The 18,720-nt window shown below is 44.5% G+C and overlaps 1 protein-coding gene across 5 annotated transcripts in view; it reads right to left on the bottom strand.

Moving 5' to 3' along the window:
- Positions 1-18,720, bottom strand: part of SRD5A1 (steroid 5 alpha-reductase 1) — a 58,331-nt gene that overhangs the window by 20,697 nt on the left and 18,914 nt on the right. For 3 of the 5 annotated variants that reach the window (XM_024109626.3, XM_065584197.1, XM_024109624.3), the window contains one exon: positions 3,898-3,999. In XM_024109626.3, the coding sequence (XP_023965394.1) occupies positions 3,898-3,999 (102 nt within the window). Of the gene's footprint in view, positions 1-1,376; positions 1,528-3,897; positions 4,000-18,720 lie in introns of all 5 variants that reach the window. The other 2 variants (XM_024109623.3, XM_008172999.4) reach the window with 1 other exon arrangement.

Here is an 18,720-nt window from a genome sequence, read left to right as displayed (position 1 = left end):
TACACATGCACAGTTCCATTGAGCTCAATAGGAACAGCTACATTCATAAAGTTACTCTAAAGTTTTTGCATGATCAGGGCGTGTATCTCTTGGTCAGCAACTAAAGAGCATCTTGATTACCATAGCACCCAGGAGTCCCAGGCATGGAGCAGGACCCCCATGTGAGGCGCTATACAAAAACAGAACAAAAAGATTGATTGTAAGCTCTTTGGGGCAGGGACTAATATAATATAGGACATAATAGATGATAGAGAGATTGAGAGGGGAGTAGAAGGAAATCAGTGGAACAGTTTTAGTCAGCATGATAGGCTGTAATTTCAGCAGCTCAGTAGTCTGTTATGTTGTGGGTCTTCCAGGGAACTGGTTATGGCTCCCCAATTTTCAGGGTAGATCTTTACTGATAGATTAGATCCTGAGCCTAATGCAAGTTAAAGCCACCTGGGGATTACGCTACCGTGAATGTTCCAGCTATGTTCCTCTCCATGTCTCCTGTGTCACAACTGAGTGTGGAGGGGCTGGATGCATCAGCTAAGGATCTGCCCACTTTCTGGCCCTCTTGTACTCCGCAGGCAACATAAAGGGTCCAAAACACAACTATGAAGCCGATCCTCTGTTTTTTAAAAGCCCAATATTGACTGAATTACTTTAGGGGTTTAACATAGATACTTCTCTGGAGTATTTGCATCCCAAGTATTCCAATATTAATTGCTAGTACATCCATTTTACCAAGGCTAGTGATGGATTCTCCATCACTGACAACTTTTAAAACCAAGACTGGATGTTTTTCTAAAAGCTATGCTCTAGGAATTATTTTGGGAAGTTATATAGCTTGTGTTATATAGGAGGTCAGACTAGATGAACACAATGGTCCCATTTGGCCCTGGAATCTATGAAAATTAGAATTGTTTTTAATGTTTCAGCTGAGTGAAATGCAAGTAGTAAGCAATCAACAAATACTTGCAAGTAAATTGGATTTTTAAAATTCCTTAGGTTCCAGGAAAGTGTTCTAAGTAACATTGGGCAGGATCCTCATCTAGTGACTTAATTCACCTGAGTTATGCCAATTTATACCTGCTCAGGAAATGCCCTCCCCCCCCTTTTTTTTTACATGATATTCTCCCTCTGCCATTTCTTAAAAAGCCCCATGAGATTAGTATAAATTATTTTATTTAAAAATGCTTTAAGTAATCCAAACGTAAATTTATCAAAAGAAAAAATACTTTGGAGTCAACATTTTTGTATGGCTACATATAAAAACCCCTTATCTTTATGTTCTAGAAATATTTTTACACTCTAGAATTTGAGATTCAATAGCAGATTATTTAGAGGAAAAGTGAAGAGGAGGAGATTGAAATTTTAAAATTTCAAAAACTTACTGATGATGTTGGTGTGCCCTGGAACCTAGGATGAAAAGTGTGCATAAGGCAAAAGCAGCACTTTCAATAGTGCAGCTGGCAAGAGCAAATCCAAACCATTCAAGAATCTCTCCAAAAAAGTTGGCTCCAGTTACATATTCAAACAATCCACCTAAAGAACACCACATTATTATTACTTTATGCAAGGAAAGTTGCAATGGTACCTGTAATTGTACTAACAGTTCCGTCAGGAAGGGCTGGCTAAATTTCCTTTATTAATCCCATTTGTGGTGAAAGAATTACTTCTTTGCAAGGTTTCTACTATGAGTTTCTTTTGGGCTAAGCAGTTCTGAAATCTCAACTTTCAGACAATTTTCTTAAATTACTAAAGTGTGGACAAAATAAGTTAACTGGTTTCAGTAGGCACTTTTGTGCCTACATACATTATTATTTTACACTGAAAAAAGCTGACTGTTCATCCACAAAAAAGTCTTTGTATGTAGAAAATTCTAAAATGGTTGAATTATTCATATTTGTGTGTGCTATAGGGGCCCAGTCTTGCGTCCACTTAAGTTAGTGAGACTACTCCCAGTAGTAATAAGAGCAGAAAACAGCTCTAATTTTTCCCTCTAAGGTTAACAAGCATATCTACATTCATAATGGTGCAACACATAATACAGAGTACTCTAGACATCAATTATGCTGGTACAGTAGGCTCTTATGACTGAATGAAAAGCCTACTGACATTTCTGAAAATAGGAATATAGATATACAAGACTGATCAATGATTTCAAAACACCTGTAATAATTTACCAGCTTGTTACAATGTAATCATTAGAAAAAAAGTAGCAAAATGTGTATGGTTTCCAGTGTTTGCATGTACAATTCACCTAACAGTACACCTTTATTCACATGCAGATGTCACTCTCTCATGAATTCTCTCATGTTGCTAGTACCTATGCTTGAAAATTTGGCACAAAGCCTAGTAGAAATCCTCGACAAATGCCTGTAAAGCAATGGCCAATCTGGTCACAGAGCCCCACAAGTACACATTCAACTAACTGCTTCCAAGTTTTGAAATATATGTGAGAGCCAGAATTTATGAGAACTCAGAAGTGTGATATTTCTATTTATAAATGATAGCCTTTTTGAATAATACCATACTGTTTTCAAAGGGTCATTTAGTCAGATTAATACAAAGTTTAATTTCTGTAACCTAGTGGCACCTTAGAAATTAAGTATCGGGGATAGCCGTGTTAGTTTGTATCCACAATTTAATCAGATGCATCTGAAGTGAGGTTTTTTTTACCCACGAAAGCTTATGCCCAAATAAATCTGTTAGTCTTTAAGGTGCCACCGGACTCCTTGTTTTTCTTAGAAATTTAGTGCCAAACTCTCCACAATTTTACTCTTCTGAATGACAGTTTAGTCCTAAGTATTTTACCCACTTAAACCACAGAATTAGTTTGCTTAAAGTTTGGTTAAAAAAAGCCTCACTAGGAAACAGGAACAAAAGAATCTCAGGAGTAAAACTTTACTGTTTTAACTCTGGCACCTAGTGAAAGAGACAAGGTATTAAAGAGTCCTAAATTGTATTTCACAACTGTATGAGCCTAAAGTCAACTCTTCACTACTGGGAATTATAAGTAAAATAAATCAAAGGATTTTAGCACCCTTATTCATTTAGAAGAGCACTGACTCAGATAGTTCCACTGTAATCAGTAAGAGTACTCAGATGAGCAAATGCTGTTCAATTTAAGGGAGGCAAAAATTAGGGACAAAGTTTTAAAACTGTTTTCTTTAAGTAATAAAAATGAAACAGGATCAGAAAAGTACAGTGGATGCCAAGCACAGTACTTACACATTTGACATGAAAATTCTTACACCACATTTTGGTTTAAAGTTGTTGATTTTATTTAGGTAAATACATTTTTAAAAACAGCGTCCTTCTACCTGTGCAGCAACTAACCTCTCACTTGTTTCGCAAAACCTTTATATGTTGATCGTTTCACAGCAAGCCTGCAATCAAGTCTTGGGTGGGTGCTTTTATTCACAACTGTCAGTGTTAGAGGGCAATCTCAAAATTAAAATAAGAAGAATGACTGCCAAAGAAGAGATTGCAAGATGGTTGCAAAATTCAGTGGAAAGGCTTGTTTATTCACTCTCCTGAGAATTAACACATTAACAAGAACTGTGAGAAAGCAGTGCAGAAGTGGAATATCTCAAAAAAACTGCAGAGCAACAAATATTAACAGGCCTTGGGTCATGACTAGTCACTAGATTCTACAAAAGCAGCCTTCTGCTCTCAGGCAATTACACAGAGATAGGCAGAGTGTTTGCAGTGTAGTCAGACAGTTTCCCTTCGTTTTGAGTAATAAAGCCAATTTCTTGTTTCAGGAAATACACTTGAAAATCCTCTTCCCATTGGTTTCCTGGTCTTGATATTTGTTATGTCCCTGCGCAATTTATGTCCTTTAAATACAACAGAACCAAGTTTTGAGACATTCCTTTGGAATTTTAAGTTCTTTAACTTTTTACTCACCTCTTGGTATTTTGTAGCCCGTTTCCCCTGGTTTTCTCAGATTTCTGAGAATGTGATCAGAATAGATATTAATTGTCATGCCACTCAGCCATCCTGCAAAACCTAAAGAAAAAGAGTCAAAGTAATATTAAAATACTGGACTGAAAACACCTGTTTTAATAGAACAAACTATGGTTTATACAAACAAATAACCCTAAAATATAAGAAGTAATGTATCTAACTCTACATGAACCTGTAATTCCATCAAGCAGTTCTGGTGACATTGTAGGATTGGGGCCATAATTTACAAAGAACCAGTTGCAGGATTGGGGGCTATGAAGACAAGGACAGAAGGCTTTATTCTTATCACTACCCCAGATTTAAATTATACTTTTAATATATGCATATGTTCTCACACCCATACTGTGAAACTGAACTGGTCAAATAAACTAACTTTTCAAAAAGAAATTAATCCACATTGATCACTGTCAAAAAAAGCATGCTTTAACCTTCTTTCACTGGATGTGTTCCTGAACTTTCCACAGCAAATTCATCATTTTAGTTGTTACAAAGGAGTAAGCACTGCAGAACCTGATGCAGGCCCAGCACAGAAATGTACATCCATAAAGCCCCTAATTCTGGAAATATTTATGCACTTCTAATTTTGTGCATGTGAATAGCCCCATTGTCTGTACTGTGCTTGCATCAGGTTGTCTCAGTATTTTCCACAGATACAGCTTGTACCTTGTTAATATTAGACATTCCCACATTTCCTTGACTTCAATGAGACCTCTCATATGAGTAAACTTAAGTATGTGCAGGTTTGTAGAATCAGGGCCTAAAACAGGAACACCTACTGTATTTTCTGGCGTATAAGACTACTTTTTAACCCAGGAAAATCTTCTCAAAAGTCGGGGGTCGTCTTATACGCCGGGTGTCGTCTTATAGGGCGGGTGCTGAAACTTCCGAGCCGGACTGGAGAATCTGCGGTCGCCGCATATGGTGGGGGGAGCTCAAAAACGGCCGCGGCCGCATCCCCGCCCGATGACGAGGTGAGGGGGCGCCTCACTGGGAAGGTGTAAGTGAAGGGCGGAGCAAGCTGCAGGCGTCCGGGACGCCCGGGGTATGGAAAAAAAGAGCGGCGCTGTGCCCAGAAAAACACGCCTCTTTCACCCGTCTGGCCCGCCCTTGTATCCTATTACCGTACCTCCTTCTCTGCCTCTCAGATCTCGCTCCTGAGGACTGCAGTGAAGCGGCGCAGGCGTGCATGTGCGAGATCTGAGAGGCAGAGAAGGAGGTAATAGGATACAAGGGCGGGCCAGACGGGTGAAAGAGGCGTGTTTGCGCTACCGCTCTGATAGTCTTGGAGACAGGGAGGGCTGGGCAGGCAGGGAGAGCTGACCAATCCAAGCAGGCTTTGTATACAACAACCAGCCAATCGCCGGTAAGGTACATCGCTTGCCGTGATTGGCTGGTTGTTGTATACTGGGTACCACATACAGTACAGCACCAGTATCTGTACCTGTTCATACAGTATAGCACCAGTACATACAGTACAGTATACAAATGTCCAACAGTCAAAACCCCATCATGGCTCCACCAGCAAGAAGAAAGAAATATGAAGCCAGTTTCAAACTTAAAGTTGTAAACTTTGCCATGGAACATAATAACTGTGCTGCTGCAAGACAATATGGAGTAACAGAAAAGATGGTTCGGGACTGGAAAGCAAATGAAAAAGCATTAAAGAGTATGCCAAGGGGTAAGTGTGCATTAAGAAGAGGCACTCCACATTGGCCAGAACTCGAAAAACATGTAGCAGACATGGTGAATGAGCATCGCCAAAACGGTTATGTAGTGACACGAAATAAAATACATTTGTTTGCACTTCAGTGGGCCAAATCTAACCCAGATCACAGCAACAGATTTAAGGCCACTGTATCCTGGTGTACTAGATTCATGGGAAGGCATAATATGGTACTGAGGCAAAAGATGAAAATTGCCCCAAAATTACCTGCAGATCTTGATAGCAAAGTAAATAGTTTCCATCGATACGTAATACAACAGCGCACTAAACATGGCTATGCGTTAAGTAGTATTGGAAATATGGATGAAACTCCAATGAATTTTGATATGGTTGGAAATAAAACTGTCCATCAAAAAGGTGAAAAAACAATTTTAATTAAAACAAGAGGACATGAGAAGTCCAGTTTTACAGTGGTACTAGGATGCACAGCTGATGGCGCCAAACAGACCAATGATTATTTTTAAAAGAAAAACAATGCCGAAATTCAAGTTCCCTGTTGGTTGTTTTGTACATGTGAATGAAAAAGGCTGGATGGATGAAGAAGGGGTAAAGCTATGGCTTGATAATGTATGGAGCAGGCGACCAGGTGGACTTATTCAAAAATGTAGTCTACTGGTGTGGGATATGTTCAGGGCTCATTTAACTCCCAGCACCAAGCAAATGCTTGCAAGACTAAACACAGATGCGGCAGTTATTCCTGCAGGATTGACATCGTTGGTACAGCCACTGGATGTGTGCCTAAACAAGCCATTTAAAGATCGCATTCAAGAACAGTGGAATGAATGGATGGTTAGCGGCGAAAAGTCATTCACAAAAGGAGGAAACATGCGTGCGCCACAGTTGGATGTTTTGTGCAAGTTTGTCATAAAAGCCTGGAATGATATTGATGCAGAAACAGTAATCAAGTCTTTCAAGAAGTGTGGCATATCAAATTCATTAGATGGTATGGAGGACGACTACTTGTGGCAAGATGAAGAGGAAGCCGAAGCTGAGACCACACCATCTGATACGGAATTCGATCCATACGATGACTGCCTTACAAATGTATCACAAGATGTCATTGATGTACTTATGATATCAGATGATGAACAGGAGGATTTTGAAGGCTTTTAAAGGGAAACTGTCACGCCAGCAAAACCTGTAAAAATACCGTAGCTTGCAGTTATGATGGGCGTTGCTAACTCGCCAGGGACTTGCCCGGCACTTGCTCTCTCTCTCTTGTTTGTTATCTTCCTCCTATCATCATCAGTTCCAGTTTGGTTGACAGCTTAGAAAACAAACAGCATGGCAGCTCCCATGGGTTTATTGTCTTATCCTTCCTTTCAGCTTTAGAGTGAATTAGGAAAAGTTTAATCCACTTGCACTGTTTTATGTTTACATGTTTGATGACAAACAGCCTTATGATTATAAGTGACAGTTTTCCTGCTAAGTACCTGTATGTCATAAGCATTTGAATTAAAATTACCATATTGAAATCAAATCTGATGTTTTTTTAATTTTTTTTTTGGTGTGCGTTGGAAGAGGGGTAGTCTTATACGGCGAGTATATCCCAAATTCTATATTTTAACTGGAAAAGTTGGGGGTCGTCTTATACGCCCAGTTGTCTTATACACCGGAAAATACGGTACTTCTAAAAATTCTGCTACAGAGATTGAGTGCTGAGACTGCTGTCCAGCTTGGATGGCAAGCTTTTGAGTAAACTGCAAAGGCTGCATGAGCCCATATGGAGGCAGAGTTCTCTAGATTAGTAGGTGTCATAGGTTTCACCCCCCATTCTGGACTTTAGAGTACAGATATGGGGACCTGCATGTGAACCCCTAAACTGAATTACCAGTTTAGATCTGGTTTTGCTGCCACCACTCCCAAGTTCTAACTCCTTTCCCTGAGTAGCCTTGAGAGACTTCACCAATTTCCTGGTGAACACCGATCCAAACCCTTGGATCTTAACACAAGGAGAATTTAACCATCCCCTCTTCTTTCCCCCCCCACCAATTCCCGGTGAGTCCAGATCCAATCCCCCTGGATCTTAACACAAGGAAAAAATCAATCAGGTTCTTTAAAAGCCCTTTTTTTTTTCATTAAAGAAAAGAAAGGTAAAAGAAACTCTGGGAGATAGCATACAAGCGGATTTCACAGACAACAGATTCAAAACACAGAGGATGCTCCCCTGGGCAAAAACTTAGTTACACAAAAAATACCCAATTTGATTATTCCCTAATGCCGAAGACAAGTTAATAGGTTTATGTTTATTTCTTTCACTAATACTCACTATTTGATAAGAGGCTGAGTTCTGGAGCTTTCCCACTCTGGTCAAAACTTAAACTGAAACTAAACAAAGGAAACTTCCCTCCTTCCTTTTGAAAAAAATCTTAACCCCCCATTGGTTCCTCTGGTCAGGTGTCAGCTAGGCTAGGTGAACTTCTTAACCCTTTACAGGTAAAAGAGGCATTAACTCTTAACTATCTGTTTATGACAGTAGGTGAAGGGTCAGAATCCATTAGCTATGGATGTAAGATCTTAACTACAGTTTCTGCTAAGAACTTTTCAATATAGGCCCGGAGTCCAGAGCTTGGCTTGGGCTATGGGGGCTGGGTAATAGATAACAATACATAGCTCAAAGGAAGCTGGGGTAAACAGATAACCTTGTGTGTTTCAAGTCAGTGAGCAGAGTCAGCATAACTCCAAATGTAATTGGGCGTCCTTATTGTGAGTTATAGACACATGAAGCGCCGAGAAAGGCCTCATGCAGGGAGGAGATAGTGGTACAATACCCCTCAGATCCTAGACAAGGTTTGGGGAGAGGCCTAATATGATTAACATGAGTTATGACACCCACAGATGTATGCCAGTCCTAGCCCACAGAAATGCAAGGGTAAACTTGTGAAATTGTTAAGTACTAATTACTGCTTTTTGCTTTAAGTCTCTAGGAATGTACCTGTTGGTCAACCGAGAGAGCTGCTACCTCATTCCCCTGGACCCCAAAATTAGGATTTAACCTATACACTTCAATAGACATAGTTTGGGGGTAATTACCTGTGTGTCAGCAATATGTTAATTTGGGCCATGGGTGGAACCATTATGTAATCTTTTATACCATTGGCTTATTGTGCTCATCTTGTCTTGCTGTTAGAACCTATCCAGGGGTTTGGGAAAACCCATCCCTGTCGCTTCTCTCTGCCCAATGAGCACCATATATAATCTATTGTAACTAATTGTTTTGCAATGTCTCTGAGCCGAATAAGCAAAGTGACACTCCACCAGTGCTATGCGTAATAAACTCCTGTGCTTGACTCTACACATTAAATTCCTCCCTCTGCCGCAGAGGGGGAAAGGATTTGAACATGGGTCTCCCAAGAGAGTACTCTAATCACCAGTTTAATGTGGGACTCCCTCAGTATCTCCTGTTGAAGCTGTGGATAAATAATGAAAGAGTGATAAGAGCAGCAGGACTGGGGACTGGACCATGGGTCTCACATCTCGCATGAATGCCCTAACTACTGGACTCCAGTCACTCTTTCTATATATGACTTATAAGTATTTATGCACATTGGAACAGTTTCAACAAGCACTCACATCAGATTATCCCATAGCTCAGTGGCAAGAACACCCTCCTAAAAAGTGAGAGACCCCATGTTCAAATCCTTTCTTCCCCTTGAGTGGGGGGGGGGGGGGTGTCTTAACCCTAGATGAGTGCTCTAACCACCAGGCTAAAAGTTATAAGGTGAGCATGGAGTGAGGCAGGCAGGCAACTTATTCACACAAGAAATGATTCAGGCACCTAATTCCGGGTGGCAGGTTACCTTTCATGGATTGCTAAACAGAGATAGATGCCTATCTCAGAGGGCATAGTTTAGCACACACCCCTCTCATCAGCATCTCCCATTGGCTAGCTTGGGCCTACTGTTCTGTCTTTTGTGGATCATGTTGCAAGGCACCTTTCCCTCCCCCCCACTCATTGTATAGTGAGCCTAGGCACTTAATTCAGATTTTGTAGATCACAGTGGTGTTCCTGTGATTTCGTAGGCACCTAAAAGTTAGCTGCCATGATACTGAACATTGCAACAACTAAGTGCCTGTGTGGATCCAGGCCTTTGTGTATAGTTAGGCATCAATCCAGAATGAGCTCTGTGTGAGCAGAAAAAATGGTTGCTTAACTATACTATAACTATTGTTCTTCAAGATGTAGGTGCAGATGTGTATTCCATTCAGGTGTGCACACCCAGTGCACTGAAGTCAGAGAATTCTATAGTATCCTACACCTAGTTGTGGTCCCTCCTGAGACTAATTACGGGCAGTGCCGCCATGGGTGGTGGGTTTAATAGGCCAGGGTATGCTATGCCTCCCCAAACAGGATGTGGCGCACCTCCCTTTGGAGGCATCCTGACGACCCACCACATTTGAGAGTGCGGATGCCTGGGCTGTAGCCTCACCTGCATTCCGCCTCAAGGCCCCGCTCCACTCTTCCCCCATGGCCCCACCCACACTGCTCCTCTTCCAGCCCTGCCTCTTTCCCCCAAGGCTCGCCCTTGGTTGGCCCCTTCTTGTCCCCGCTCCACCCCTTCCCCTAAGGCCCCATCGCTCACTGAGTTGCTCCTCTCCTCCAAGCCCCCCTTCACTGAGGCCCCCCACAACTGCTGCCATCGCTCACTCCTCTCCTCCGTTGAGGAGAGGAGCAAGCGGTGATGGTGAGGCCTTGGGGGAGGGGGCCAAGCTAGGGTGTGACTTTGGGGGAGGAGGCCGAGCAGGGGGCAGGGCCAAGGTCTGGGTGCTGGGGGAGCTTCCAGCACTCACGCCAACCTCCCTAAATTCCCTCTAGCTGATGTTATAGCAATAAGAAAGGCTGTCTTTTGGCAAAGGAGGGAAAGAGAATGTGATGCTAGGGACTCAAATGGGGGTCCCACAAGGGCAGCAAGCACATGTTAAGGTCTGAGAGGGGAACTACTTTTTACACGTGGAAAGACACTGATAATACCTTTCAAAAATCTAACTACCATGGAGTTGGAAAATACTGACTTCCCTTGAATCGGGGGATGAAACACTGAGATCGCTGCTAAGTGGGTCCTCAGTGAGTTGAGAGACAGATCTGATTTAAGATGCAACAGGTAATCTAAAATGATGCATGCTAACTGCCCTGTGAGGACACTGCTCAAGCGAAGAGAAGGTTACTCACCCAGTACAGTAACTGAGGCTCTTTCAGATGTGTCCCCCTGGGTGTGTTCCATTGTAGATGGGATCAGAGAACTTCGGTAGCAATGCCTGCTGTCCGCACATACACTCCTTCCTGTCTCATGCCATGAGAGGCATCTATATAGCGCTGTGCAGTCTATCTGCCCTCAGTTCCCTCTGCTTTGGAGTTCAAACATAGACTCTGAGGCAGAGAAGGGAGGAGGGCGAGTAGCAGAGCTCCCATAGGGGGACACATCTTGAAGAATCTCAGTTACTGCACAGGGTGACTAACCTTCTCTTATGCTTATAATAGTGTCCCTATGGGTGCTCTACTCAGACCTTCTCATTCCACCAAATGAATACAGTTCAGCTTTCCCCTACCCCTTTCTTTTCCTTGTTTAAAGTCAGACTCCCTCTTCCGGAGCACTGCAGCCCTAGAGGCCAGATTCACAAAAGGTCTGAGGTGCCTAAAAATCAGAATCAGGCCCAACTGGAATTCACAAAGCCCCCACTCAGCTATCCCCAAATCCTGTAGATGCCTAAATTCTCTCAGCGACTAAATTCTTTCAGTAAAAGTTCCCTAGGTGCCTATGTTTCTGCCTCTGAACAAAAACACTGCAGCCCCACACCAAGCATCCAGACGCTGAAGCTCCAGAGCAATGTATGAACCAGTGGAAAATAGGGGTTTCTCCACCTAACTTGCCTATCTGGCAAGCGTGCTCAAAGCTTGCCTATCTGATTGGGCCACTATAAGAGAGCTTATTTAACAGCAAAGAATAGACATTGAAATGATAGAAAATAAGAAATAAATGGTTATATATAAAAAAATATGCTTTCTAGAGCCTAAACTTAACTAACAAGGCATTCACCTATCTCCTACAAAATAGCTTACCTCAAGTATTTTTCCCAGTGTTTTTAACCAATTTGGCTGAGAAGCCTCAGACATTAAAGCCCACTGGCGGCTTGTCCTCACACACTGAAGGAATAATTGGAGATTCATCTGCACCCAGATACAGCTTAAAAAGTTCATCGTCTTATCCTTTAACATAACCCATGCTGTTCCTCTTTTTCCCCCCGCAACCTCCACAATCAGTTAGCATTTTGCTCAGACTGTGAAGGGCCATCCATTGTGAACCATAGAATACTTAATCAGTGACCTGCCTTAACTCACAGACGTAAAGAACATAAATTTTAGTACATATACATAACTACACATATTACCCATACAGACATCTCAAAATGATTATGATAACCAGTGTGATACAGGCTTTTATTAGAGTCCTTACATGGCACTCTTTGGTGGATTAGTAGATAGAATCATAGAAGAGTAGGGTTGGAAGAGACCTCAGGAGGTCATCTAATCCAATCCCCTGCTCAAAGAAGGACCAACACCAACTAAATCATCTCAGCCAAGGCTTTGTCAAGCCGGGCCTTAAAAACCTCTAAGGATGGAAATTCCATCACCTCCCTAGGTAACCCATTACAGTGCTTCCTTCGATCTGCTGGCAATGCTCCTACTACTACTAATATGCCATTTGCCTTCTTGGCAACAGGGGCACACTGCTGACTCACATCCAGCTTCTCATCCTCTAATCCCCAGGTCCTTTTCTGTAGAACTGCTGCTTAGCCAGTCGATCCCTAGCCTGTAGAGGTGCAAGGGATTCTTCCTTCCTAAGTGCCGAACTCTGCACTTGTCCTTGATGAACCTCAGCAGATTTCTTTTGGCCCAATCCTCCAATTTGTCTTGATCACTCTGGACCCTATCCCTACCTTCCATTGTATCTACCTCTCCCCGCAGCTTAGTGTCATCTGTGAACTTGCTGAGGGTGCAATCCATCCCATCATCCAGTTCATTAATAAAGATGTTAAACAAAACTGGCCCCAGGACCGACCCCTGGGGCATTCTGCTTGATACTGGCTGCCAACTAGACATGGAGCCGTTGATCACTACCCATTGAGCCCGACAATCTAGCCAGCTTTCTATCCACCTTATAGTCCATTCATCCAATCCATACTTTAACTTGTTGGCAAGAATACTGTGGGAAGACCGTATCAAAAGCTTTGCTAAAGTCAAGATATATCACATCCACTGCTTTCCCCTATCCACAGAGTCAGTTATCTCATCATAGAAAGCAATCAAGTTGGTCAGGCATGACTTGCCCTCGGTGAATCCATGTTGACTGTTCCTGATCACCTTCCTCTCCTCCAAGTGCTTCAAAATGGATTCCTTGAGGACCTGCTCCATGATTTTGCCAGGGAGTGAAGTAAGGCTGACTCCCAGGTTCTCTTTCTGTAGTTCCCCATGTTCTCTTTCTTCCCCTTTTTAAAGATGGGCACTATATTTGCCTTTTTCCAATTGTCCGGGACCTCCCCCAATTGCCACGAGTTTTCAAAGATAATGGCCAATGGCTCTGCAATCACATCAGCCAACTCCCTCAGCACCCTTGGACGCATTAGATCTGGACCCATGGACTTGTGCATGTCCAGCTTTTCTAAATAGTCCTTAACCTGGTCTTTCACCACTGAGGGCTGCTCACCTCCTCTCCATGCTGTATTGCCCAATGCAGCAGTCTGGGAGCTGACCTTGTCTGTGAAGACCAAGGTAAAAAAAGCATTGAATACTTCAACTTTTTCCACATCATCTGTCACTGTGTTGCGTTCCCCATTCAGTAAGGGTTCCACACCCTCCCTGACCTTCTTCTTGTTACTAACATACCTGTAGAAACCCTTCTTGTTACCCTTCACATTCCTTGCTAGCTGCAACTTCAATTGTGCCTTGGCCTTCCTGATTACACCCCTGCATGCTCTAGCAATATTTTATACTCCTCCCTAGTCATCTGTCCAAATTTCCACTTCTTGTAAGCTTCCTTTTTGAGTTTAAGATCACTGAAGATAGATGCCTTACCCAAGGGATCTCTGTAACCCTTATGTACCACTGTGCCCTCTCTCATTTGACATCAAGATGTCCTTGAGTCACATCCCCCTCTCCACCTCAGGGGACAAAGGGATAAGAACAGGGATCTGCCACCTCTAGGGTCTAAATTAGCTATGTATAGTTCGGATTATGTTTTCCAGTGTGCATTACTTTGTATTTATCAAATTTGAAATTAATTTGCCATTTTGCCCAATCACCCAGTTTTGAGAGATCTTTTTGTAGCTCTCCGCAATCTGCCTGGGACTTAACTATCTAGAGCAATTTTGTATCATCTGCAAATTTTGCCACATCACTGTTTATCTCTTTTTCCAGATCATTTATGAATATATTGAATAGGACTGGGGCCTGAACAGACCCCTGGGGGACACCACTATTTACCTCTCTCCATTCTGAGAGCTGACCATTTATTCCTATCCTTTGTTGTCTATCTTTTAACCAGTTATCAATCCATGAGAGAACCTTCCCTCTTATCCCACGACAGCTTACTTTGCCTAAGAGCCTTTGGTGAGGGACCTTGTTAACCCCCCTCAAAGAATTCTAGTACATTGGTGAGGCATGATTTCCCTTTACAAAAACCATGTTGACTCTTCCCTAACAAATTATGTTCATCTAGGTCTGACAATTTTGTTCTTTATTATAGTTTCTACCAGTTTGCTCGGTACTGAAGTCAGGCTTACCGGCTGTAATTGCTGGGATCACCTGTGGAGCCTTTTTAAAAACTGGCATCACATTAGCTATTCTCCAGTCATTTGGTACAGAAGCTGATTTAAATGACACATTACAGTTATTAGTTTTGCAATTTCACATATGCGTTCCTTCAGAACTCTTGGGCGAATACCATCTGATCCTGGTGACTTATTCCTGTTTACAGAGTGGTAGCCGTGTTAGACTGTATCAGCAAAAACAACGAGGAGTCCTTGTAGCACCTCCTCATTATTATTCCTGTTTAGTTTATCAGTTTGTTCCAAAACCTCCTTCACTGACTCATAGATTATAAGGCCAGAAGGAACTACTGTGGTCATCTCTAGGCCACGTCCACACTATAAACTTACATTGTTATAAATATGTTGCTCAGGGGTGTGAAAAATCCACACATCTAATACCAACCTAACCTCTGGTTTAGACAGCACTATGTTGACGGGAAAACTTCTCCCGTTAACATGCTATTGCCTCTGCTGGAGGTGGATTAATTACACTGGCTGGTGTAAATACACACTGATGCAACTGTGCCGCTGCAGCATTTTAAGTGTAGAGCTGCTCCTAATCTGACCTCCTGCATAACGAAGACTATAGCATTTCCCTGAATTAATTCCTGTTTGTACTAGAGAATATCTTCTAGAAAAAACAGCCAATTCTGATTTTAAAATTGCCAGTGACAGACAATCCACCACAACCTTTGGAAGATTATTCCAATAGTCAATTACCCTCAATGTTAAAAATTTGTGCCTTATTTCAAATCTGAATCTTCAACTTCCAGCCACTGGATCTTTATCTGCTAGACTGAAGAGCTCTCCAATGTCAAATTTCTTTTCCCCATGTAAGTATTTATAGACAGTAACCAAGTGACTCCTTAAACGTCTTTGTTAAATTACACAGATTCTGCTCTTTGCGTCTTTCACTGTAAAGCGTTTCCCAATTTTTACTCATTCTCCTGGATCTCCTCTGAATCTTCTCCAATTCTCCAACCCTCTCCTTCTTGAATTGAAGACACCAGACCTGGACATTGTATTTCAATAGCAGTCACAATAGTGCCAAATACAGACTGTAATGGCGTAGGGACTCACCACCTGGCGCCTCCTGCTGGTTGTCTCTGGAAATTAGCTCAGTCCAGTGGAACACCCTCTCCTGGTGGTGTCCCATCCATCATCTTGCTCTTGGTTGGCGTGTGGACCCGTGTCGCTCACCAGCTCATGGCATCCTTTTCCGGACCACTGCCCTACGGCAGTGCCCCTCAGTCCATCCACACCCCCTTCCGGGGGAGGGGTGGTGATCAGCAGTCTCTCTACGCCCCAGCCACCATGTCCAACTACACACCCCAAAGTCTAATCCCTCTTGTCAGGGATCTGGCGTAGTCTATGATGGCCGCTCCCTATGGCCAATGGCTGGGTGTACTGCAAGGGGGAAAAGGGGTAACCCAGGCCCGCCTGCTACTCTGGGTCCCGGCCCAGGGACCCTCTGGCGGCAGCCTTGCTGTCCTCCTTCTCTCCTTTCGTCTGTCCGCTTCCCTGGGCCACTTCCCCTATGACCCCTTGCACCCACTACGCCCTTCCCTTCAGGGCCTGCAGCCTGGCAAGCTATGGGCTAGAGCTGCCTTTTGCTCCCCAAGCCTGGCCAGCACTGCGCTGTCCACAGTGCTAGTCTCCCAACCTCTGGAGACAGACTTTCCCCTCTCAAAGGCCAGGGACAGACTGCCTGCTCTCTCCCTGAGCAGCCTTTATATAGGGCCGAGCCAATCTGGGCCCAGATTGGCTCCCAATAAGCCCTTTTCTGATTGGCTGCCCATCTGCACAGGCCCACTGCAGCCTAAATTCACCAGGAGTGGGGCAGCCGCCCCACTACACACCCTCCCCCTTAAAAACCCTTGGGGGGGGGGGGAATTCCCTATCGCCCCTGTGCTCCTTGCAGCTGGGCCCTCAGGGAATCCCTCTCGTAGCGCAGGCCTTCCACCATCTGAAGCAACCTGCCTCCCTCCTCTATGGTCTGTGTCCCCACCGTAGACCTCCCTGGTCCTATGTGGGTTCCCACATCGGCCCTCCCGGCCCTTGTGTGGGCTCCCTGGTTAAGGTGGGGCCTCTCTGCCCCAGCCCCCTTCTCTCGGGGGAACCTCGGCCTGCATCATCCCTTCTTGGCAGAGAGTCCCAGACCGAGCCTTTGTCTCAGGCACTCCCCCTTTCTGCCTCAGGGGGCAATACCTCTTTATGTGGCCCTTGGTGAGGCAGTGGAAACACCCTCGGCACCTTCCCTCTGCCACGGCCCTAGTCCTGCTTGTGTGGGCCCTAGCCCTTCCCTCTGGGCTGGCCCGGGCCTTGGGAGCCCTGTAGGGGCACTCCCTCTTCAGATGTCCCAGCTCCCCACAGACCCAACAAGCCGGAGGCCCCCCTGTTACCCTCACAGGGGGCGCTTTTTCTGGGTGGGGCTTCTCTGCCCCCTCCCAGTTGGGACACTCCCACCTGAAGTGGCTCTTTCGCCCACAGGCATAACATTTCTTGAGCCCAGGCCCTGGCCTCCTGCCCTTGGCACCTGGTCTCCTATACGGTCTGGCTGTACACCCCCCAGCAGCCAGAGCACCTCTCTCTGCTGCTCGGCAAGCCGAGCCACCCAGGCCCTCCAGTACAAGTCCCTTTTCTCCATCATTTTGTCTCTCAGTCCTTTCTCAGTCTCGCGCTGTTCTAGGCTACTGTCCCACAGTCCTTGCCCTGCCCCTTTATCAGGGGCAGACCGCTATTCCCACATTCTCCACCACATGTAACAGGGTTGGGACGCACCACCTGGCACCTCCTGCTGGTCGTCTCTAGGAATTAGCTCAGTCCAGTGGAGCACCGTGGACAGTCCCATCTGTCGTCTCGCCCTTGGTTGGCGTGTGGACCCGTGTCGCTCACCAGCTTGCAGCCTCCTTTTCCGGACCACTGCCCTCCGGCAGTGCCCCTCAGTCCATCCACACCCCCTTCCGTGGGTTGATCAGCAGTCTCTCTACACCCCTGCCACCATGTCCAACCACACACCCCAAAGTCTAATCCCTCTTGTCAGGGATCTGGCATAGTCTATGATGGCCACTCCCTACGGCCGATGGCTGGGTGTATTGCAAGTGGGGAAGGTGGGGGGGGGGGGGGGAAATCCAGGCCCGCCCGCTACTCTGGGTCCCGGCCTAGGGACCCTCTGGCGGCAGCCTTGCTGTCCTCCTTCTCTCCCCTCATCTGTCCGCTTCCCTGGGCCACTTCCCCTATGACCCCTTGCACCCACTACGCCCTTCCCTTCAGGGCCTGCAGCCTGGCAAGCTATGGGCTAGAGCTGCCTTTTGCTCCCAGAGCCTGGCCAGCACTGCGCTGTCCATGGTGCTAGTCTCCCAACCTCTGAAGACAGACCTTCCCCTTTCAAAGGCCTGGGACAGACTGCCTGCTCTCTCCCTGAGCAGCCTTTTTATAGGGCTGAGCCTGGCCCTGATTGGCTCCCTCCAATCTGGGCCCTGATTGTCTGCCCGTCTGTGCAGGCCCACTGGCCTGCTGCAGCCTAAATTCACCCGGGAGTGGGGCAGGCGCCCCACTACACAGAGGTAATGCAACCTTCCTACTCCAACCCAATATTCCTTGGTTTTCATTCAAGATCACAATGTTACACTGGGAGTTCATGTTCACTCATTATCTACCATAACCTCCAAATCTTTTTCAGAGTCCTTGCTTCCCTGGATAGAATCCCCCATCCTGTAAGTATGGCCTACATTCTTTGTTCCTAGATTTGGGACCTTACATTTTGTTGTATTGAAACATATATTATTTGCTTGCTCCCAGCTTACCAAGCAATCCAGATAGCTCTGTATCAGTGAGCTGTCCTCTTCATTACTTATCACTTCCCCATCTACAAATATTATCAATAACGATTTTATATTTTTTTCCAGATCACTGATAAAAACATTGAAGAGCACAGAGCCAAGAACTGATCCCTGAGGGACCCCACTAGAAACACACTGAATGAATGAGTCCACATTTACACTTACATTGAGACCTGTAATTTAGCCAGCCTTTAATCCATTTAATGTATTCCATGTTCATTTTCTTCTAGCTTCTTAATTAAAATGTCTGCATTACAGAAGTCTAAGGATATTACATTAACACTATTACCTTTATCAATCAAACTTGTAATCTCATCAAAAAAGAGTATCAAATTAGTCAGTTTTCCATAAACCCATGTTGACTGACAATTTTATTGATTTTCTTTAATTCTA

The sequence above is a fragment of the Chrysemys picta genome, chromosome 2 (assembly GCF_011386835.1).
Source record: "Chrysemys picta bellii isolate R12L10 chromosome 2, ASM1138683v2, whole genome shotgun sequence".
Taxonomy (NCBI): Eukaryota; Metazoa; Chordata; order Testudines; family Emydidae; genus Chrysemys; species Chrysemys picta.
Note: the sequence above shows the minus strand (reverse complement) of the source record. Positions and strands in the feature narration are given on the sequence as shown.